The following is a 20,148-nucleotide window of genomic DNA, read 5'->3' as shown; positions in this document are numbered from 1 at the left end:
GTACTGGTCAGCTCCCAGTACAACAGTAGCAGACTGTGGTTGTACTGGTCAGCTCCCAGTACAACAGTATCAGACTGTGGTTGTACTGGTCAGCTCCCAGTACAACAGTATCAGACTGTGGTTGTAATGGTCAGCTCCCAGTACAACAGTATCAGACTGTGGTTGTACTGGTCAGCTCCCAGTACAACAGTAGCAGACTGTGGTTGTACTGGTCAGCTCCCAGTGACCAACAGTATCAGACTGTGGTTGTACTGGTCAGCTCCCAGTACAACAGTATCAGACTGTGGTTGTACTGGTCAGCTCCCAGTACAACAGTAGCAGACTGTGGTTGTACTGGTCAGCTCCCAGTACAACAGTAGCAGACTGTGGTTGTACTGGTCAGCTCCCAGTACAACAGTAGCAGACTGTGGTTGTACTGGTCAGCTCCCAGTACAACAGTATCAGACTGTGGTTGTACTGGTCAGCTCCCAGTACAACATTATTAGACTGTGGTTGTACTGGTCAGCTCCCAGTACAACAGTATCAGACTGTGGTTGTACTGGGAGCTGACCAGTACAACCACAGTCTGATACTGTTGTACTGGGAGCTGACCAGTACAACCACAGTCAACCACAGTCTGCTACAACCATGCATCTCTGAGAGTTTTGGGGAGTGCATGTCACAGGGTTGGGGGCGGGGCAACATCCTCTTCTTGCGTTCCTCTCTCACTGTGTGTGTGTGTGTGTGTGTGTGTGTGTGTGTGTGTGTGTGTGTGTGTGTGTGTGTGTGTGTGTGTGTGTGTGTGTGTGTGTGTGTGTGTGTGTGTGTGTGTGTGTGTGTTCTGTCCCTCCAGATCGACGCTGTCAGTAAAAGAAGTAAAGAATCTGAGACTGCCTTCCTTAATGTCTACAAGAGATTAATTGATGCCCCAGGTGAGAGGACCGTGTGTGTGTGTGTGCGTGTGCGTGTGCGCGTGCATGCGTGCGTGCGTGCGTGCGTGCGTGCGTGCGTGCGTGCGTGCGTGCGTGCGTGCGTGCGTGCGTGGGTGCGTGCGTGCGTGCGTGTACATGTTAATTAATTGCATTGTGTTAATAACACGATCAAACTGGAACCTCCCACTGGAACACATTGAAGTTTTCCCTTTGATGATAACTCAATGCTATGCAACATGTTAGCAACATGTTGGCAACACCATCTTTTGGGTTCAAAGTGTGGGAGAATCTCGTTGCTAATCCCTGGCAGTCCATGTTATAAAAGCAGTATAGCACACTAAAGGCTGTGATAGTATATAGTATAGTATACAGTCCATGTTATAAAAGCAGTATAGCACACTAAAGGCTGTGATAGTATATAAAAGCAGTATAGCACACTAAAGGCTGTGATAGTATATATCAGTCCATGTTATAAAAGCAGTATAGCACACTAAAGGCTGTGATAGTATATAGTATAGTATACAGTCCATGTTATAATAGCAGTATAGCACACTAAAGGCTGTGACAGTCCATGTTATAATAGCAGTATAGCACACTGAAGGCTGTGATAGTATATGTCGTCTCTGTCGTCTCGAAACCTCATATGTCCAAAAATGTTAACTTTCAGGATTCAACTTCAAAAATAGCAAAAGTAGCAGATCTACCAGCTTGTGGATCTGCTACTTTTGATACTTATGATAATATAACCTCCTGGTGCTGGGATGCATGTTACCAAGAACAACACCTGTAGCCATGATATAAATGAGCTTTGCATGGTACCAAGAACAACACCTGTAGCCATGATATAAATGAGCTTTGCATGGTACCATGAACAACACCTGTAGCCATGATATAAATGGTAATATAACCTCCTGGTGCTGGGATGTTTTTTATTTGGACTTTTTTATTGATTTTTTACAAGAGGGACGAAGACATACCCTTACAAACCCTGACATAACGAAACAAACGGAGAAAAGAAAAGAAAGTCCTCCAGTTTATCATCACCATCGTCAAATGGTTCAATACAATGCGAGAAAAACACAAAAAGGCTTATATCCAGTGATTCCAGTCCCATAATAAGACTAATCTAATCTAATTCATATGACATGAGCACCCATGAAGCACAGCAACATGAGACGACATCATATTCACACGCTATAGGCTCTTTTAGGATGTTGTTTATGTTTTTGTTTTTGAACCTAAGTGCTCTATCCTGTTTCACTGTGGCTTCACTGTCCCGCAGTGAAATTGGCCGATCTACAATATTCTCACACTAAGTTATTTTGGGCGCGGGGTGCCTTCCAAGAGACCCCCCTCCCCCAACTCTCCCCGTCTCTGTGGACCAATGGTTTTAATGGGATCCTATGATTGCATAACAGCGCCAGCTGTCTGATGAAAGACAGTTGGGTTGAATTGGGGCGTGCATTAATTAGCGACGGAGCAATTAGCCGGCTTGTTGCGGTGTCTGATGAGCATGCTGGGCCAGGCGAACTGCTGAATGCTAGGAGAGGGGGGGGGGGGGGGGTGGTTGCGACGATACATTTTAACAGCGATACGATGTGCAGCGCGATACGTGGTTGACGATACGATACGTGAGACGACATTCGTTCATTGATGGCGATACGATACGATTCATGCGATTCAATGATTTAAAAATTGAATGCAGTTACTACTTAGCAAAGAAATTAAATCTGTGTGAAACATCTGGATTAGTGCAGGTTTTTTTTAATGTAACATTCTCTCTGTTCTAACCCCATAATACGGACCCCATGCTGGTGTTGGGTTAATGTAACGTTCTCTCTCTCTCTCTCTACTCTCCCCCATAATGCAGACCCCATGCTGGTGTTGGGTTAATGTAACGTTCTCTCTCTCTCTGCTCTCCCCCATAATGCAGACTCCATGCTGGTGTTGGGTTAATGTAACGTTCTCTCTCTCTCTGCTCTCCTCCATAATGCAGACCCCATGCTGGTGTTGGGTTAATGTAACGTTCTCTCTCTCTCTGCTCTCCTCCATAATGCAGACCCCATGCTGGTGTTGGGTTAATGTAACGTTCTCTCTCTCTCTGCTCTCCCCCATAATGCAGACTCCATGCTGGTGTTGGGTTAATGTAACGTTCTCTCTCTCTCTCTCTACTCTCCCCCATAATGCAGACCCCATGCTGGTGTTGGGTTAATGTAACGTTCTCTCTCTCTCTGCTCTCCTCCATAATGCAGACCCCATGCTGGTGTTGGGTTAATGTAACGTTCTCTCTCTCTCTGCTCTCCTCCATAATGCAGACCCCATGCTGGTGTTGGGTTAATGTAACGTTCTCTCTCTCTCTCTCTCTCTCTCTGCTCTCCCCCATAATGCAGACCCCATGCTGGTGTTGGGTTAATGTAACGTTCTCTCTCTCTCTGCTCTCCCCCATAATGCAGACTCCATGCTGGTGTTGGGTTAATGTAACGTTCTCTCTCTCTGCTCTCCCCCATAATGCAGACCCCATGCTGGTGTTGGGTTAATGTAACGTTCTCTCTCTCTGCTCTCCCCCATAATGCAGACCCCATGCTGGTGTTGGGTTAATGTAACGTTCTCTCTCTCTCTCTGCTCTCCCCCATAATGCAGACCCCATGCTGGTGTTGGGTTAATGTAACGTTCTCTCTCTCTCTCTGCTCTCCCCCATAATGCAGACCCCATGCTGGTGTTGGGTTAATGTAACGTTCTCTCTCTCTCTCTCTCTCTCTCTCTCTCTCTCTCTCTCTCTCTCTCTCTCTCTCTCTGCTCTCCTCCATAATTCAGACCCCATGCTGGTGTTGGGTTAATGTAACGTTCTCTCTCTCTGCTCTCCTCCATAATGCAGACTCCATGCTGGTGTTGGGTTAATGTAACGTTCTCTCTCTCTGCTCTCCTCCATAATGCAGACCCCATGCTGGTGTTGGGTTAATGTAACGCTATCTCTCTCTCTGCTCTCCTCCATAATGCAGACCCCATGCTGGTGTTGGGTTAATGTAACGCTATCTCTCTCTCTACTCTCCCCCATAATGCAGACCCCATGCTGGTGTTGGGTTAATGTAACGTTCTCTCTCTCTCTCTCTACTCTCCTCCATCATGCAGACTCCATGCTGGTGTTGTGTTAATGTAACGCTCTCTCTCTCTCTCTCTCTGCTCTCCTCCATAATGCAGACCCCATGCTGGTGTTGGGTTAATGTAACGTTCTCTCTCTCTCTCTGCTCTCCCCCATAATGCAGACCCCATGCTGGTGTTGGGTTAATGTAACGTTCTCTCTCTCTCTCTGCTCTCCTCCATAATGCAGACCCCATGCTGGTGTTGGGTTAATGTAACGTTCTCTCTCTCTCTCTACTCTCCCCCATAATGCAGACCCCATGCTGGTGTTGGGTTAATGTAACGTTCTCTCTCTCTCTCTGCTCTCCCCCATAATGCAGACCCCATGCTGGTGTTGGGTTAATGTAACGTTCTCTCTCTCTCTCTGCTCTCCTCCATAATGCAGACCCCATGCTGGTGTTGGGTTAATGTAACGTTCTCTCTCTCTCTCTACTCTCCTCCATAATGCAGACCCCATGCTGGTGTTGTGTTAATGTAACGTTCTCTCTCTCTCTGCTCTCCTCCATAATGCAGACCCCATGCTGGTGTTGGGTTAATGTAACGTTCTCTCTCTCTCTCTCTGCTCTCCCCCATAATGCAGACCCCATGCTGGTGTTGGGTTAATGTAACGTTTTCTCTCTCTCTCTCTGCTCTCCCCCATAATGCAGACTCCATGCTGGTGTTGGGTTAATGTAACGTTCTCTCTCTCTCTCTCTGCTCTCCTCCATAATGCAGACCCCATGCTGGTGTTGGGTTAATGTAACGTTCTCTCTCTCTCTCTCTCTCTCTGCTCTCCCCCATAATGCAGACTCCATGCTAGTGTTGGGTTAATGTAACGTTCTCTCTCTCTCTCTGCTCTCCCCCATAATGCAGACTCCATGCTGGTGTTGGGTTAATGTAACGTTCTCTCTCTCTGCTCTCCCCCATAATGCAGACTCCATGCTGGTGTTGTGTTAATGTAACGTTCTCTCTCTCTCTCTCTGCTCTCCTCCATAATGCAGACCCCATGCTAGTGTTGGGTTAATGTAACGTTATCTCTCTCTCTCTGCTCTCCCCCATAATGCAGACCCCATGCTGGTGTTGGGTTAATGTAACGTTCTCTCTCTCTGCTCTCCCCCATAATGCAGACTCCATGCTGGTGTTGGGTTAATGTAACGTTTTCTCTCTCTCTGCTCTCCCCCATAATGCAGACTCCATGCTGGTGTTGGGTTAATGTAACGTTATCTCTCTCTCTCTGCTCTCCCCCATAATGCAGACTCCATGCTGGTGTTGGGTTAATGTAACGTTATCTCTCTCTCTCTGCTCTCCCCCATAATGCAGACCCCATGCTGGTGTTGTGTTAATGTAACGTTCTCTCTCTCTCTCTCTCTGCTCTCCCCATAATGCAGACCCCATGCTGGTGTTGGGTTAATGTAACGTTCTCTCTCTCTCTGCTCTACCCCATAATGCAGACCCCATGCTGGTGTTGGGTTAATGTAACGTTCTCTCTCTCTCTGCTCTACCCCATAATGCAGACCCCATGCTGGTGTTGGGTTAATGTAACGTTCTCTCTCTCTCTGCTCTACCCCATAATGCAGACTCCATGCTGGTGTTGGGTTAATGTAACGTACTCTCTTCTCTACTCTCCTCCATAATGCAGACCCCATGCCGGTGTTGGAGGCTCACCAGCAGCTCACGCTGAGCGTGCAGAAGATGCACGACGTGGAGACAGAGAACCAGAACCTCCGGCAGGCCCTGGAGGCCTGCGCGCAGGACAAGGCCCAGCTCCACAGCCACGGTCAGTTCAGCCTCTGTTGTTGTCAAAACAAACCCATAGAGCACAATTTAGGCATTTAGTTGACACTCTTAATCCAGAGCGATTTACTGTAAGTACAGTAAGAACAAAAACATACTAACACATCACATACATAGAAAGAAGAAGATTGGGAGTGAGGCTGCAGTTCTGATTGCAATGGGAAGTGCATTCCATAGTTTTGGAGCCAGAAGGGAGAAGAGTTTGGGACGTGTGGAGCGTTGTGAATGTACTTTCAGCTTCCCTGAAAGGGTTTATAGGGTCCGATCAGACTTCAGTGGTGGAAAGTTTACATTTACTTAACTCATTCTGGGCGGGAACCCCTTTTGGTGTTAGCATTATGTTATGCTTTAGCTATTGAAAAATAGCAGATCTACAAGCTCATAGCGTGCCACCGAGTGGCGCGCTACGAGCTTGTAGGTCTGCTATTTTTGAAAAATCGAAGAACGACTGACATAGAAACATAGCTTTTTCAGAAAACTGTCAGGACGTAGAAGACATTTTTAGAATCTGATCTCAGGTCAAAATACTGTAGATTGTGTGTTACATTCACACATTCATAACACCGATCAAGGACACTAACTGGGGGAGCCCGGGATCGAATTGGGAATAATTAACCTTGCGGTTCCCATCCGGCTGCTCTACCCCTGAAGCCACTGTCGCTACTGGTGCTGACACTGATGCTGTAGCACAGTGGCACTGTCGGGAAGTAAAAAGTGGAGGGACAATTTTCGAGATCGAGAGTTGAGACTAGGAGAGCAAAGCAAAGTAAAAGCAAAGTTCTTTGTTTACCCAGGGTGAATGGACTAAGCTCGAGATGCTTGTTTACAGCCAGACCCTGCTCATAGAACATTTCATGGTAGGGGTTCAATGCCTTGCTCAAGGGCACTTCAGCGGTGGTAATTTTAACGTGCCGGTCCGGGGATTCGAACTGGCGACCTTCCGCAAACCGTTCGGCCACCGCTGCCACCGCTGTGCAGTTACTGCACGTATAGGATAGGCTAGAGAGGCAAGCATGCAGCGGCAGCCAATACACAACGACGATTGTGCAACAAAATGGGAACGGTGCTATAGAGACCATCAGCGCCAGTCACTCCCCAATAGTTCTCTCTGGGAGTAACAAGGATGGATAGGATCAGGAACGAGTACATCAGAGGGACAGTGCATGTCAGATGTTTTGGAGATAAAGCCAGAGAGGCCAGACTGAGATGATTTGGACATGTACAGAGGAGGGATCCGTGAGTATATCGGTAGAAGGCTGTTGAGGTTGGAACTGCCAGGCAGGAGGCTATAGAGGAACACTACAGAGAAGATTTACGGATGTAGTGAAAAGAAGACATGAAGTTAGTTGGTGTGAGACAGGGCGAGATGGAGGCAGAGGACAGGGTGAGATGGAGGCAGAGGACAGGGTGAGGTGGAGGCAGAGGACAGGGTGAGATGGAGGCAGAGGACAGGGTGAGGTGGAGGCAGAGGACAGGGTGAGGTGGAGGCAGAGGACAGGGTGAGGTGGAGGCAGATGATTCGCTGTGGCGGGAAAAGCTGAAAGGAAAAGAAGATTCCCGTATTGTGCAGGGACATTCAGACCCAAATGACCCCCCTCTCCGGTGCCTAGGCTGTAGTATGATCAAATAGGGCGTTAATTTACAAAAAAACAACATAAAAAAAAAAAAACACAAAATGTTACAATATGGATATACAAGGTTTCTTTCCCTACAGCGGTGATATGTGTCTACATCAGTATCCCTCCTCCTTACCGTGGGATACTGTCAGGGAGGGGGGGGGGTTTAGCAGGGGAGGTGGGGGGAGAGGGTGAGGAGGAGAGAGCAGGGTTCTGCCCTCGCACTCCCCGGAATCCCCTTCACGCCAAGACCCTAATTGACTCAGTTCAGAAGCGGCAATATTTTATTTCAGCATTGATTTTCTCTCTCGCTCCCATGCTTACCACCTCTCTCTCTCTCTCTCTCTCTCTCTCTCTCTCTCTCTCTCTCTCTCTCTCTGTCTTTCTCCCCAGCCGGGGGGGCCTCTATCGATTCACCGCAACCTAAATGTTTGAAGTTCAATTTAACAGTTAAGGGGAGAAAAGGGCTCCCGGGGGACTCGTTGGCATTGATTATGTGTCAGGCCTGGATCGCTGCAGTTTAAATCACCATAGAAGAGAGAGAGAGAGAGCGAGAGAGAGAGAGAGAGAGACAGAGAGAGAGAGAGAGAAATGTGAAAGCTTTCTTTCTGTCAGTAATATACTCTGATTTGCTATTAGGGAGTTGGAAGTATCTGATATGAACACACACGCACACACATATACGCGCACGCACGTTTGTATTACTATACTTGTGAAGACATCATCATTTTATGAATGTCATTTTTATTGTCTTGCGCACACACGCGCGCGGCCACGCACGCACGCACGCATGCACACACGGTGAGAGGTATGAGGGTGTAACTTACAAAAGGTGACAGCCATATTGAATCAGAAAGAGAAGTTAAGAACAGGAACACTCCACAGCTGTGTGGGGGGGGGGGGGGGGGGCTTGTTTCTAAAGTGTAGTTGCTTATTTGGGCATGCTGTATTTGTCCGCATGCACACACGCGCACACACACACACACACACACACACACACACACACACACACACACACACACACACACACACACACACACACACACACACACACACACACACACACACACACACACACACACACACACACACACGACACACCTACAATATGCTAACTAGTAACTAACTACAGAACAAAAAAGGATGCATATAAAATGTGCGCAGATAAGGCATAAATGGAGTGTTAAGTGTTCAGGGCATTGTTCCACCCACCAGAGATGTGACCTGAGTGATGTGATGTACAGAAGCTACCCATAATGGAGGAATTAACACCCACGTCTAATGGCAGCGGGCCAGCCAGCTGGAGGCAGGCTAATGTACTGTCTGTCTGTCTGTCTGTCTGTCTGTCTGTCTGTCTGTCTGTCTGTCTGTCTGTCTGTCTGTCTGTCTGTCTGTCTGTCTGTCTGTCTGTCTGTCTGTCTGTCTGTCTGTCTGTCTGTCTGTCTGTCTGTCTGTCTGTCTGTCTGTCTGTCTGTCTGTCTGTCTGTCTGTCTGTCTGTCTGTCTGTCTGTCTGTCTGTCTGTCTGTCTGTCTGTCTGTCTGTCTGTCTGTCTGTCTGTCTGTCTGTCTGTCTGTCTGTCTGTCTGTCTGTCTAGAGTACCAACAGGTGACCAAGTGACGCTGTTGAGCTTCACACTGTGCACAGGTGCATGATGGGAAGCAGAGTTTTTAGCAGACATTAGCCTACGTGATTTCTCACAGTACAGTGACAGTAGAGGGACCCCCTGGGGACCCCCACACGGTAACTCAATTTTGAGGTATTTGTACTCTACTTGAGTATTTCCAATTTCCAATACTTTTGCTTCTACTCCACTACATCTCGGATCCAAATATTTGCATTTGCATGTTCAGAAATTAAACCTGAAGTTCAAACATTTTCCCAGAGAATTTTAGACATTTTTGACAAAATTATGTCAAAAAAAAAAAAAGTGAGACACGCTGTGAGCTTGTAGATCTGCTATTTTCACTAGTTCGGTGGGACATCAAATTTCTCCTCTGTGTCTCGAGCAAAACGGTTTGGGAAGCACTAACCCTAATACATACACAGTACAGTACCAAACTGGGGGTCGTTGAAATGAAAACGTTTGAGAAGCACTGGTTTGCACATTCAGGTTTTACATTCCGTTCATGGCTATATATATATATATATTATTAGTGCAGTACCAGGGGGGGGGATGTGGCTGTTCATAGCGGGCTGATTGCTTGGCGCCTGGAAGTGCTTCTCCTAGTGTTCTCACCCAAAAACCACTCATCTGATCTACTTCACATTTGCCACTGCTCTTCCCTGCAGTGGGTCCTCAGCCACAAAACCTGCCAAGTGTGAAGTCAATCCGAAGAGAGAGAGATGCTCGAGATTTGCAAAAGGAAAGATAGGCAGACGGGCGTGAATAAATATAGATAGATATACAGTTGGGTGCCACCGATATTGTCCCTTATCATTTGACCCATTTAGGCCTGACCTCAAAATTTTAAAAAATCCTTCTAAATCCTCCAGTTTTCTGAAATAAATATTTTCACGATTTTTCAAAAATAGCAGACCTACAAGCTCGTAGCGCGCCACTCGGTGGCGCGCTATGAGCTTGTAGATCTGCTATTTTTCAATAGCTAAATTATAACATAATGTTTAAAACACCAAAAGGGGTTCCCGCCCCAAAATGGGTTAACTGTCCTTTTGCGCAGATCACGCAAACCTCAGCAAAAAGAAAAGGACAATATCGATGGCCTCCAACTGTAGATAGATATATGGAGCGTAGATTTAGAATTTAGATTTGTTCCATTTCCACATTGAATAAAACACTCGTACTGAATAAATACCTCGTACTGTATAGGTTGCTTACCCACATTTTCTCACATCATTGTTTTGGTCGAACAGGATCAACTGACAAAACAAATCAGGGTTTTAGCCAGGCGGCCACAGAATGTGTGAACTCACAAAGCGACCCCAATGTTGAGGCTGGAGCACTCGGGCTCGCTGCCATGTTGATATGAAGGAAATCGCTTCCAAACCGTGACGGCATAATCGTCCATATTATGGTGAATTTTAAAGGATGAAGGGATTTTCATCATAATCTCATTATTACTGTAAGGCTAGCCAATGTGTCTTAATTCCTTTGTGTTTTCCAAAATCCAAAAGGTTGTGGTGACTAAATGTAAAATTACACCACATGTACTTTGTGGATTTTTGGTTTGCCGCTTCCCTCAGTGGCCATGCCAATACTGTCCTTTTTCACTGGGGTTTTGGCAAACAGAGTGATCTTGACTTCAGAAAACTTGAATCCGTTTTTTGCTTCCAATCCGATTTTTGATTTTGAGCATCTGCCGATACCGATATTTATATTTTTATATAACACTTATGCCATATCACAATAGTACAATATCCCAAATCACAGACAATGGATATATAATATTGATACTAGGGATGTCCCCATCACGTTGTTTTGCTCCCGATCATTTGACATGATCGGCCCCCAATTCTGATCACGTGATCGGATCGGGCCAACCCTAATGTCGACCATAATATAGACCGTATTGGGTGTGCCAGTCCAGTTGCCTTACCTGCCAAGTGCCAACTGCATCATGGGAAATGTAGGAAAAAATACAACACAGAGAAGGCCCAAAATAGACAGAATGTCTCGAAAGTCTCCTATCATTGCTTCTGTACACTATATTAAAATGAAAAATCTCTCTCTGTTTGTGTGTGTGCGTGTGTGTGTGTGCCCGTGCGTGCGCGTGTGTGTGTGTGCGTGTGTCAGAAATGACAATTAAAGCACTTAAGCAGCAGATTGAGGAGTATGAGAAGACGCTGAAGCAGCAGGCCAAGGAACTAGGCCAGGAGGAGACGCAGGAGGAGGAGACGCAGCAGCAGCAGGAGGACAGGGACAAGGCAGAGGAGGAGGAGGAGGAGGAGGTGAAGGAGGAGGAGGTGAAGGAACAACGGGTCGGCGACGGCCATGAGGAAGAACAGAGGTGAGAAGAAGCACCGTGTGTGTGTCCTCATGCTGAACTGATTACTTCGTGGTAGGGGGTTCTCAAACTGTAACATTTCCAAGGACCCCTGTGCCTCTGACGGTGTACACAATGGAACCAAATGGACCTGCCGTTCGTACGTAAGATCTGCAATGGCGCGTTCACACTGGCAGATGCAAAGCGACGCAGAATATCTGTGGCTTATTTGTATCTTTGTCGCTGAAATTGAAACCAACTCAACTTTGTTTTTTGCAGCTTTGTAGCTGTTGTAGCTCTTGCAGCGACAAACGTCGCCTGTATCGTTGTATCTTCACGTCGCTGGCTTTTGTTAAAAAGGAATGTCGGCCTGTATCTTCGTATGCTGCCGGTGTGGAACCCCCGTCAAGGGCCTTTATTGGACCCTGGACGCAGACTTTGAGAACCGCTGCTTGAAAACGACGTCTCGCCCGCATAAACACATGCACCTCAGCGTCCTCATCTAATGCTGTGTTCACACGGGCAGATGCAAAGATACAGTCTACCATTCATTGTCAATGGAAGCCAGCGACATGAAGATGCAAAGATACAGTATACCATTCATTGTCAATGGAAGCCAGCGACATGAAGATGCAAAGATACAGTCTACCATTCATTGTCAATGGAAGCCGGCGACATGAAGATGCAAAGGTCATGCATCAGATGTTTGTTAAATACAGTCGGGTTTAAGTGGTTGCATCCTGAGTGGTAATGTAGTGTGCAAGATGGATCATCTTAGACCGGCCCACAATGCATCTCTGTGTATGTGGCGTGCCCTCACTGGCCCTATTCCTGTCAACAATGGAGATCGCTAAGTACTGCTTTAGGGAGAGAGAGAGAGTGTGAGAGAGAGGGAGAGGCCCGTGGGTGATTACCCCCTTAGGATTTATTGAGATTGCTTGTCTTATTGAAAAGCCAATACCTACAACTCTTAGTATTACAGCATTATTGTCAGTTAGGGTTTAAAACGTGGATGCTCTGTGCTTTACGACAGTGTATAGCTGTCCACGGGGCTAAAAATAACACTCCAACCTGACACCCCAGCCATACCACGTAAATAGCAGATCTACAAGCTACAAAGCCGCCGCGACGCGTCGCTTTACGGCACGTTTCGAGCTTGTCGATCTGGTATTTTGGATACTGTAGTATGATCAAGTAGGGCATTTAATTAATGTGATAAGGTAATGGAGATAAGAGGTTTCTGCCCGACAGCCACGTTATATGCTTAGGTTATTTTGAGGGTTTCCACCTGTAACGACATGCCCGGAATAGGAGCGCCAGGGTCCATGTGGTTAAGGGCTCATATCAGAGGCTGGTCTATATAGTCAGGGTTGGACACTGTGATTGTAGGGTGGGAGTTCACGTCCGACGGCTTCCTGAAGCAGGCCTTTAAATAGCACCCGTGTGTAATTGTGCTAACACTGCAAAGATACGGCAAAGAACAACAACACAGCTTATTCTCGAGCAGTGAGCGTCATGCGCGCATCAGGGGGAAATGTTAGGCGAGTGGCGACAGCTTTCAAAGGTGTCATTACCTAGAAAACTAGAGGATGGCATAATTGTGGCCTAAAAAATAAAAATCACACCCATGTGAACTGAGTGGTGCAACTCCCCTCTCCCCCTGCCTCTCTCCCCCTGCCTCTCTCTCTCTGTCTCTCTCTCTCTCTCTCTCTCTCTCTCTCTCTCTCTCTCTCTCTGTAATTAGCAGGAAACAGTGCAACACTATCTCTCTCTGTTTCTGGCACAACAGCGCCACTTTTGCCGTGAAAGATGGCCGTCTTCATTATCATCTGATTAGCTCCCTGTTGCTATAGCTATCGATACACAGGCAGTGTATCGGAAACAATGATAACTGTATTTTTAAAACCCATATTTCTCGGGATTTCGTTTTTGAACAAACTGATCTTTTTCCAGGCTATAGTCACGGTTCCGAAATTCATGCCTCGGGTGGTCCGCGATCCTCCTGCGGGTGGAAAAGAATGTATCTGAATAAAAGTGGCGTACTATACTTATCCACCTCAAACACTTATCCACCACAAACGAATGCTGTGTACAGCGTACAGTCAAGCAAAGCAATAACATCGGCCGTACCCCACTGAGTCAACCCCTCGTCTCCCCCGCGCCGTACGCTATCTGAGCCATCAGCCATCAGCTGGGTGAAGCCCTGAAAATCCATTGCTCCTCCCCTGGGCGAACGCAAATTATCTCCCCTCTTATACCTTAACTTTTCCCTCTCACAGTACAGGTCAAAAACTCATTGTGGTTTTGCTTTGAGCTGTCTGGTTTGGTTTGCTTTGTTTGTTTTGGGGTTTTCTGCACCCTCTGGTGGCCGTATGTGGACAGAGTGACATAAGTACATACTGTACATACATATGCTAGACAGACAGACAGACAGACAGTCTCCTTGCAGTAACTGCAGCGCTTGGCGGCTCAAATAGTGATTACCAAACACGCCGCCCCTCCCTGGGAAGGCCTTAAATGTTCTCCCCGTGCGACTAGACAAAAGACTTTTTGTTTTTGTTTTTTTATCGACGTGTGATAACATGACAAAGAGGCTGTCAGAAACATAATGGCAGGCGCTGCGGTGGCTCAACCAGTCTGTGTACATAACATACTGTATGCTACTGTATGCTGTACGGGAAGTAGGGATATCCCAGTTTTAACATCTGCTCATCATCACCCGTCATTGCCAGTTTTTTCTTTTTGTTTCCTTTTCTTTCTTTCTACTTTTCTTTCTATCTCAGACACTAATGAAACACTTGGCCATTTTCAACCTGGTGTCTTCCAGGTTAAATCATTATTATGTCAAAAAAGTTAAAAGAAATGCGAGAAAAAAATGATTAATGAATGTATGGTTGCAGGAAAAACAAGTGTCTGACAAAAAAGACAAAATAAATTTGAGAAAAAACTATATTGTGTAATAAATGATACAAGAAATGCAACATATTTAAATGCTTTCAAAATATTTGCGTCACGTTTCGAGCTCGCAGATCTGCTACTTCTACTGTGTGACGCTGTAGTATGATCAAGTAGGACGTTAATTTACGAAAAAACTAACGTAACGTAAGAAATATGGAGATAAGAGGTTTCTGCCCGACGACAGCAACATATAGTATAGGTCTTAACCGCTTCAACCGTAAAACCCCTGCTTTTCTCCCTGTCTACACCAAAACTATTAGCCAAAAATAGCCGATCTACAAGCTCACAAAGCATCACAACGTCCCACCCGAGTATCCCCCCCCCCCCCCCCTAGAATATGGATGCTGGGGGTCAAGCAAGTGGTTAAGTGGTTGAGAAGTAGTTAAGTGGTCTGCTAAATGCCTAAATTGTAAATTGATTGTAAATTGACAGACCGATGTGATTTAAGGGTCCACATAATGATCCAAAAGGGAGGGTGTCTACCAGTGGGTTGACATTGCGGTCGTTTGGTGTTTGGCCTGTGTGGCCTCGCTGGCTTGCGGTCCGTGCCGTCCCGGGAGGTTATTCCAGGGGAGGGAGAGAGGGCTGCGTGAAGGGCATTGGGCCGGCGAGGCGCTATCAACACTCCATCATTCCGGCGGGGCAAATATTGATTCAAGACGAGAGCGAGTGTGAGTGAGATATCGGCCCCCTTTTGTTCATTTCTCCTCCGCTGGTGATATTTTTTTTATCGGCGGCCGTTTGATTTCTCCCCTGAGCTGCCGTTCCGGGCGTTCTCTTTTTTTGATTTCGATTTCCGATTGCTGTGATTCATTTCTATTATTATTATTGGGCCTAACACCACCAGGTAAAACCCTTAAGGGAGGGGTGGGCAACTTTGACGATGGAGAGGGCCGCACTCACTCCAAAGGGCCGCTATAGTTCCACACTCACTCCAGAGGGCCGCTATAGTTCCACACTCACTCCAGAGGGCCACATTGCATATAGCAAAAAATAGCCAATCTACAGTACAAGCTCAAACCGCGTCGCGTTTTGAGCTTGTGGTTTCAGCTATTTTTGCTATTATTTGAATTGAAATCCTGAAAAGTAAAATTTGTATTTAATTTCAAATGCCTTTTTATGTAACATAACTATTGTATGTCCATTGTATTTTAATTTACCTCATAAAGTTAACATAACTTATGTTAACTTTATGAAGTAAATTAAAATACAATGGGCATAAAAAAAGACAATTCTAATACTAGTCATTCAGCTACTAAGTGAAAAATGTGAGTACTTTGTACACCACTGCTAGTTCTTCAGCTGGCTCCTGGGGGGGGTTGGGGAGGTGGAGAGGTGCTGTATACATTACACAGCGGATCTCAAGACTTTGTTCATGTCAAGGACCCCCAAATCAATATCGTATACCACATATGGCTCCCATCTGAACATATCTTTGCGTCAGGGACCGCAGATCTTCTTCACATCGCGGCGTGATGTGATTGAATGATTAACACGATTGTTACCGCGTGCGGGGGAGTACAGTCAAAGGTTATTCTAAAAGGAAAAACATGGAAAGGCCCAGGGGTCTTGTTTCCATTGCACTCATAAGTCATAACATTGTGTCTGTGGTGCATGCATGTACTTTTTTAAATAACCATAGCTTGCTCAATTTTCAACCGATTTCCAAACGGCTTGGTTTGTTATAAACATACAGAGATGTACTTATGATACTGAATACGTATAATTGACTTTCATATAAAAACATAACATTAAGCAGATAAGCATCCTGAATCATAGCCACGTTTATTAACGTTTGTAATAAACCAAACCGTTTGTAAATCCATCAAGACTTCAGCGAGTTAAGAGTATTTGTGTTTGAGCAGATCACCAGCTACCATAGAATGTACCAGAACAGTTGACTATGTTGCAAGATGGCCGGGGCGGGGGAACTGCACTGTAGACTCTGCCTTGCAGCATCTAGCCTCTTATATATCTCTGCTGTCTGGAAGAAACCACCTAACTCCAAAGGAAATGAAAAGGCATCCAGCTCAAGTGGAGTTTATTAGGAGGTTTTCACAGAAGCACTTTTTTTAAAATACTTTCCATTGGTTCAATATTTTTGAGCGGTGCCTAAAGCGCTCCAATGGCCGTGTGTGTATATGCATGTACTCAGAGGCGTCTGGGAGAAACTAATTAAGAAATTAATTAATTAATACTTACTTTTGCCTTCACTTTCCTATTTGTTATAAATATTAAGTATCACATTTGCTTGATTGCCTGCAGACAGTTTGTGATCGATCAAAATTCAAAATTCAATTAGAAAATTGTGAAATCATGACACTGACTGACTGGACTGACAGAGAGACTGAAAGAGAGAGAGAGAGAGAGAGGTCGTCGGTCCATGCATGCAGCTTAAATAGGTGAAAAATCAACTGCGACGGAACGGGCTGCGATGCGATTATTGTTTCTTAAAACAAACAAAAACAAACCACTGCCTAGCGCGAGGCCTCGCATGCGCGAGGCCCTGTGCGGCGGCACCATTCGCACTACCCAAAAAGCGGCCCTGCATGTACTGTATGGTACGACCCATACACGCCTGCAGCTGATTGGGGTCGCATTCGGGTCACACACTGTTGAGCCGCCTAAAGGGCCATTCACACTGAACAGTAGAACTATAACTGAACACTGTTGAGCCTCCTAAAGGGCCATTCACACTGAGCAGTACAGCTATAACTGAACACTGTTGAGCCTCCTAAAGGGCCATTCACACTGAGCAGTACAGCTATAACTGAACACTGTTGAGCCTCCTAAAGGGCCATTCACACTGAACAGGAGAACTATAACTGAACACTGTTGAGCCTCCTAAAGGGCCATTCACACTGAACAGTACAACTATAACTGAACACTGTTGAGCCTCCCAAAGGGCCATTCACACTGAGCAGTACAGCTATAACTGAACACTGTTGAGCCTCCCAAAGGGCCATTCACACTGAGCAGTACAGCTATAACTGAACACTGTTGAGCCTCCCAAAGGGCCATTCACACTGAGCAGTACAGCTATAACTGAACACTGTTGAGCCTCCTAAAGGGCCATTCACACTGAGCAGTACAGCTATAACTGAACACTGTTGAGCCTCCTAAAGGGCCATTCACACTGAACAGTAGAACTATAACTGAACACTGTTGAGCCTCCTAAAGGGCCATTCACACTGAGCAGTACAGCTATAACTGAACACTGTTGAGCCTCCTAAAGGGCCATTCACACTGAACAGGAGAACTATAACTGAACACTGTTGAGCCTCCTAAAGGGCCATTCACACTGAGCAGTACAACTATAACTGAACACTGTTGAGCCTCCCAAAGGGCCATTCACACTGAGCAGTACAACTATAACTGAACACTGTTGAGCCTCCTAAAGGGCCATTCACACTGAGCAGTACAACTATAACTGAACACTGTTGAGCCTCCTAAAGGGCCATTCACACTGAGCAGTACAACTATAACTGAACACTGTTGAGCCTCCTAAAGGGCCATTCACACTGAGCAGTACAACTATAACTGAACACTGTTGAGCCTCCTAAAGGGCCATTCACACTGAACAGTAGAACTATAACTGAACACTGTTGAGCCGCCTAAAGGGCCATTCACACTGAACAGTAGAACTATAACTGAACACTGTTGAGCCGCCTAAAGGGCCATTCACACTGAGCAGTACAACTATAACTGAACACTGTTGAGCCTCCTAAAGGGCCATTCACACTGAACAGTACAACTATAACTGAACACTGTTGAGCCTCCTAAAGGGCCATTCACACTGAGCAGTACAACTATAACTGAACACTGTTGGGCCTCCTAAAGGGCCATTCACACTGAACAGTACAACTATAACTGAACACTGTTGAGCCTCCTAAAGGGCCATTCACACTGAACAGTAGAACTATAACTGAACACTGTTGAGCCTCCTAAAGGGCCATTCACACTGAGCAGTACAACTATAACTGAACACTGTTGAGCCTCCTAAAGGGCCATTCACACTGAACAGTACAACTATAACTGAACACTGTTGAGCCTCCTAAAGGGCCATTCACACTGAGCAGTACAACTATAACTGAACACTGTTGAGCCTCCTAAAGGGCCATTCACACTGAGCAGTAGAACTATAACTGAACACTGTTGAGCCTCCTAAAGGGCCATTCACACTGAGCAGTACAACTATAACTGAACACTGTTGAGCCGCCCAAAGGGCCATTCACACTGAGCAGTAGAACTATAACTGAACACTGTTGAGCCTCCTAAAGGGCCATTCACACTGAGCAGTACAACTATAACTGAACACTGTTGAGCCGCCCAAAGGGCCATTCACACTGAGCAGTACAACTATAACTGAACACTGTTGAGCCTCCTAAAGGGCCATTCACACTGAACAGTAGAACTATAACTGAACACTGTTGGGCCTCCTAAAGGGCCATTCACACTGAACAGGAGAACTATAACTGAACACTGTTGAGCCTCCTAAAGGGCCATTCACACTGAACAGGAGAACTATAACTGAACACTGTTGAGCCTCCTAAAGGGCCATTCACACTGAACAGGAGAACTATAACTGAACACTGTTGAGCCTCCTAAAGGGCCATTCACACTGAGCAGTACAACTATAACTGAACACTGTTGAGACGCCTAAAGCACGGGTTCCCAAACTTTTTTGGACCAGGTACCCCTTTTGGGGTAGACATTTTTCCCTCATCTGAAGCGGCCACAGAAACCTTTCAAGTGTCCCGAGTCTTTTTGTTGTTTCTGCAGCATGCGTCCTGCTGTTACTGTTTGGGGTCACGACAGGTTGACTGATGTTGCAGTTTTAGTAATCATGTCAGCTATTGGCCCAAAGCAAACATGGGAGAAACACAATGAACAACACAAAAAATACGTTTATTGCGCAACTTGGCAGAAATGACCACGTAGATAAACATCATTTTAATGTTAAAAAAAGTTTAAAAAAAGGGAATTTTTTCGGGTACCCCCTGGCTATGCGTCGCGTACCCCTAGGGGTCCGCTGGCCTAAAGGGCCATTCACACTGAGCAGGAGAACTATAACTGCTGCCAACCAGTGGTGTTGTTGAGCAGCTCAGTTAATCAGCTAACAGGTGTGTATTTTTTTGAGTGGTGCAACCACTCCAAGGAACAGCAATGTCCGTCCTAACCTATGTGACTATGTTTAGAGTACCAGTAGGGGCAAAAGTGGCGCTGTTGTGCCAGAAACAGAGAGAGAGAGAGAGAGATAGTGTTGCACTGTTGCCTGCTAATTACAGAGAGAGAGAGAGAGGCAGGCAGTGGGAGAGGGGAGTTGCACCACTCACTTCACACGGTGGTGATTTTTTTAACCAACACACAGACGTAAAGAGTGCTCAATAGCATTGATTTATTTTTTTCATAAATCAATGCTAAACCTCAAACATTGAGTTATATGTGGTTTCTTCCAGACAGCAACGATATTATATATCTATGTGCGCAGGTCTTTGTGACATCCTGTCATTAAAACAGGTGTGTGGAGGTGTCGGTAGCCTCCGGGCCCTCGAGGGTGTGTGACTGTGTGTGTGTGTGTGTGTGTGGGGGGGAGGGGAGACCCATTAGCAAGGAAATGCTCTTAGATGTCTAGTGAATTAGAGGTGAGTAAGAGTAACATTATCTCCCGCTATAATCACAAGCTACAGTTTGTTGCTCAGCCCGGCGTCAATCTGGGCGAAACCAGACGAGACCAGACACTCCAGATAAGAATCAGAATCAGCTTTATTGTCACCTCACCTCAAAGTTCAGCTGGAACGCGGTGTGTG

The 20,148-nt window shown here is 46.0% G+C and overlaps 1 protein-coding gene across 3 annotated transcripts in view; it reads left to right on the top strand.

Annotated features, from left to right (window-relative positions):
* Nucleotides 1-20,148, top strand: part of LOC306927857 (homeobox protein cut-like 1) — a 151,565-nt gene that overhangs the window by 32,047 nt on the left and 99,370 nt on the right. For all 3 annotated transcript variants that reach the window (XM_079507724.1, XM_079507725.1, XM_079507723.1), the window contains exons 2-4: nt 833-911; nt 5,668-5,805; nt 11,191-11,404. In XM_079507724.1, the coding sequence (XP_079363850.1) occupies nt 5,673-5,805; nt 11,191-11,404 (347 nt within the window). In that variant the 5' untranslated portion in view covers nt 833-911; nt 5,668-5,672. The remainder of the gene's footprint in view (nt 1-832; nt 912-5,667; nt 5,806-11,190; nt 11,405-20,148) is intronic.

Source organism: Electrona antarctica (genome assembly GCF_951216825.1).
Source record: "Electrona antarctica genome assembly, chromosome: 8".
NCBI classification, from domain to species: domain Eukaryota; kingdom Metazoa; phylum Chordata; class Actinopteri; order Myctophiformes; family Myctophidae; genus Electrona; species Electrona antarctica.
The sequence above is the reverse complement of the archived record's forward strand: the minus strand, read 5'-3'. Positions and strand labels throughout refer to the sequence as shown.